This window comes from Drosophila kikkawai, chromosome 2L (genome assembly GCF_030179895.1).
Source record: "Drosophila kikkawai strain 14028-0561.14 chromosome 2L, DkikHiC1v2, whole genome shotgun sequence".
NCBI lineage: Eukaryota > Metazoa > Arthropoda > Insecta > Diptera > Drosophilidae > Drosophila > Drosophila kikkawai.
Window position 1 is genome coordinate 4,772,895 of NC_091728.1, and position 3,602 is coordinate 4,776,496.

General features: G+C 44.6%; 2 protein-coding genes across 3 annotated transcripts; one reads left to right on the forward strand and one right to left on the reverse strand.

The window, feature by feature from the left end:
* Window positions 1-250: 250 nt before the first annotated feature.
* On the forward strand, window positions 251-1,226 carry LOC108075816 (protein CDV3 homolog). Its single transcript, XM_017168390.3, is given in 2 exon segments — window positions 251-345; window positions 348-1,226. Coding segments are annotated over 2 exon segments (732 nt in total). The 5' UTR covers window positions 251-299; the 3' UTR covers window positions 1,034-1,226.
* Window positions 1,227-1,446: 220 nt separating this feature from the next.
* Window positions 1,447-2,067, reverse strand: LOC108075818 (male-specific sperm protein Mst84Da). 2 transcript variants are annotated; one of them, XM_070283311.1, is made up of 2 exons: window positions 1,909-2,067; window positions 1,447-1,850 (listed from the first exon to the last, which is right to left on the reverse strand). In XM_070283311.1, the coding sequence occupies exon 2, from the start codon at window positions 1,842-1,844 to the stop codon at window positions 1,662-1,664; it is 183 nt and encodes a 60-aa protein (XP_070139412.1). In that variant the 5' UTR covers window positions 1,845-1,850; window positions 1,909-2,067; the 3' UTR covers window positions 1,447-1,661. The 2 variants fall into 2 exon arrangements, with proteins under 2 accessions (XP_070139412.1, XP_070139413.1); XM_070283312.1 differs by having other exon boundaries at window positions 1,447-1,863; window positions 1,909-2,050.
* Window positions 2,068-3,602: the final 1,535 nt, after the last annotated feature.

Here is a 3,602-nt window from a genome sequence, read left to right on the forward strand (position 1 = left end):
CCCGATTATATATATGTATGTATATAGGGCTTTGGTTATGCCACAAAAAGCTGGCTTCGAAGGCAGGCCTTAACTTCAAATTCTTGTGTTCACCACAGAAAATCCTTATGTGCAGAAAAGTGTTTGTAAATTCGGTATTTCTAAAATTAATCCTGTAAAAAATAGGATAGGCCATGGAAAATGAACACAAAATTTTCGAGCATCTAGTAGGCTTCCTTTTAAACTTCCTGAGCTCACCTCTTGCCATTTCGAAATTGATTTTGTCCCCGCACAAACTGAGCAGAAATAAATATTTGAAAATGTCCACTCTTGATGACTTCTTCGCCAAGAAGGACAATAAAAAGTCTAAAAAAAAAAACCAAATTACTTGGCCACCGATGAGCTGTACAAAACGCTGGAGGAATCCATCCACCAGCCTGTCGAGGCTGGCAGCGATCCAAGCAAAGGACTAGACAACGACAACAACAACTTGATGGAGGGTCCAACGGGATCGGCAGGACCATTAGTCGCCAAGCCGCTGGAGTTCGGGCTTCAGTTCTCGGACGCAACAGCCGAGGATGAGGACGAGTGGTCGGATTACACCGAGGAAAATCGCTTCAATTACACTAGTGTACCCCGTATCACCTGGAAGACTATGAGCGGCACCCTTCTGGCTCCGGCGGCCGAGGTCAAAGTTTTAGAGCCGGAGCAGCGAGAGTCTGCCGGGGATGGCTTAGATGTGGGCCAAGGCAAGCGTCTGGACGAGGTTATGGGTTCTGCCTCTTGTCCCTGGCAGAACATGGTCAAGACACAGCCACAGCAGGAGCAGAAGTCCGAGCAGCAGCCGGAGAAGAAGAACCCATCGAAGAAGGTCTACATTCCGCCTGCTCTGCGCCAGAGCCAGGGCGACCTCCACCAGCGACCCCAGGTGGAGACGGGCCCCCGCAAGCTGCCGTCGGCCATGTCCATGGGAAAGCCCCAAGCCCCAGATCTCAAGAGCTCGGAGTACTTTCCCAGTCTTAGCGGCTCCAAGTCGCTTAAGCACCCCAAGTAACCTCCTGGTTCCCAGCCACAATTCGTTCAACATTTCTGCTGTTCAAATTTACGGAGATCAATGGTTGTTTAGCCGCCTTTAACGAGCAATGACGCAATAAAGAATATAGCAGTCACTCCTGGTTTTCTCGTTAACAAATTTGCGCTCAACAGGCCCATTAGCATTACACGACTGTTTGGTTGCTCCCTGGTGAGTCGTTAGCTGTAAACGAGCCAAATATTTACAAACAAATCGGTTTTTAGCCCTAAATGCACCCACTAGACTACAGGCCAAACCAGAAAACATTCCAGCCTGAACACTTAAATTTGGACGACGGAGTTCGATTTGTAATTATAGGAATTTGTATTAAAGTAATTGAGTAATTGAAGGAATTGCTATTCACTGCGTGAATGTTTTTTAATCTGAAACATATATTAGTTTGATAGTTGATCCTTTATTTTAAAAGTATACGTGGAATTTATTAACTTTTGGATCTAAATTACAGATTCCATTGAGCTCTGTCCCCAACAATTTCTGGAAAACACAAATTTCTTGGCTCCACCTCGGCCCAGTCATCTCTTTCATCGCTGCACTGGCTATAATGTGGGACACCCAGTAGTACAAGAGGTGAAAAAATCCTTCGTTCCAGCTAACAGTGTCCGCCGGATGGCCCGTAGCAGGAACAGCAGCCATAGGGCCCGCAGGGACCGCAGCAGTGGTTGATGGACTTGAACCACTGGCCGTTGTAGGGACCGCACAGCAAGCAGGGTCCGAGTCCGCCAGTCGGTCCGCAGCAGGTACCAGACATCGAGCCCATTCCGGGGTTGCACATCTTGCTCTGAAACCCAATTCTTACTCACAAATAATATTTCACTGTACGTTTTATTCACACTTACATTATTTGCCTGTTTACGGAAATGGGATTTCAGCCCCAAAAAATTTGGTTTTCGTTGGAAGAGATGTTTGTCGTTAGAGAACAGAGACGAGAATGAAAAATGTTTTCAGGCTCCATGGACTCCATGACATGAGCTTGCTGACTTGGATTCCAAAGCCTTCTCTGGTCGATTTGCAAGGCACTCTTGATGCGTTAATTTTGATCCTTACAAACGAAAAACCATTCATAAACAGTTTAAGTAACTTCTTTAAAAGTGAAATATTGAACAAAGATAATGCCAGCAGTGCGTAAATTTTTATTTATTGTAGTCTTATCTTCGGGGAATACTTAAGGGAGCTCCTAGCTATCTGCGAGTCCCATAGAATTCCACTTCATTGCTCGGCTTCAAATGCTTTATTCCGCCGCTTGGGGAATCCCCGGTCGCTCTCCCCGAAACTCCCTGATGTCATAATTTAGCCCAGGGCGCAACAAGTTGGAAAACTCCCGCCGCTGACTTTTCCTTTTCGCCTCCTTTTCATTGTTTTACCGAGAGAAAGTCGAGTTTTCTTAAGCATTTCATGGGGGGGGGGGCAATATACACAAACATATCCTTCGTCCGGGCCGGGATTCCGTCTTCTCGTTTACGGACACCAGAACCGGGATTCGCAGTCAAAGTGAAGTAAAGTCATTTGACAAGTTTTGTCACGTGCGTCACATGTTGGAATTCCCCCCTCGGCCCACCGAATCCCTCTATTTCCCGCCCCTGCCTGCATTTCCATCTTTCCGAACGCCTTTTCCCGACTCTTGCCTTTCTGGCTTCTGAGCATTTCGAGCAATTTTCCAGGCATGCCCTGTCGCTCCTGCCGTTGTCGTCATTTCATTGTTTCAAAATTGTTGCTCCTGTGTTGCTCCTGTGTTGTTGTGTTGACCCGGTTCTCTATTTTTTCCAGCTTACTCAGCAACCTTTCTTGGTCGCCGAGCAGGCTTCAGCCGGAGGAGCCCTTGTTTGCGCAAATGTGTTTGTGATTATTTAGTTATGGCATCTAATTGAGTTTTGTGTTTGCTTCGGTTTTGGTGGCGATGGCGGCGGGGTTTGTGGAAAATGCTTATACAATAGCTAATTGAGTTGATTACAACCACATTGCCACGGCTCCGGTTTAAAGAAGCCAAACCTCTGAGGCACTACTTCTAAAAAGTTGTGTAAGACCTTAAGTCAGCCATAGATTAGGCTTTTAAAACAACTGCTCTTGTCTGCAGACATCATTGATGTATGCATTCTCACGCATTCTATCTTTATTTATTTCTACCAAAATATATGATTATACATTTACGAATAATATAAGCTATTTGATACCATTTATTGATACATACTTCGAATGGCACAAAAGAATTTATACGATACTTGAAGAAACTGAAAAGAAACTATATGTATAAAATAAAGTTGTTTTTTTTTAAATTTCTATAAACTTACTCCGCTCATAGTCCCAATAGATATCTTCAAAAAAGCTGTGGCCTTAAGGCAAATGGGCTTCTGGGAACACAGACATAGGAACACTAGCATTTTTCGGAACCGAGTATCTGCCTCCATACAGATACAGATTTATTCAGTCGAGTTTCTCTTATTATCAAGACAATTTGTTAACTATAGAAATCTTTACTGGACCCACCTTAAATGTAACTAAACCTCAGTTTTTGGCTGGTTAGAACAGAACCGAT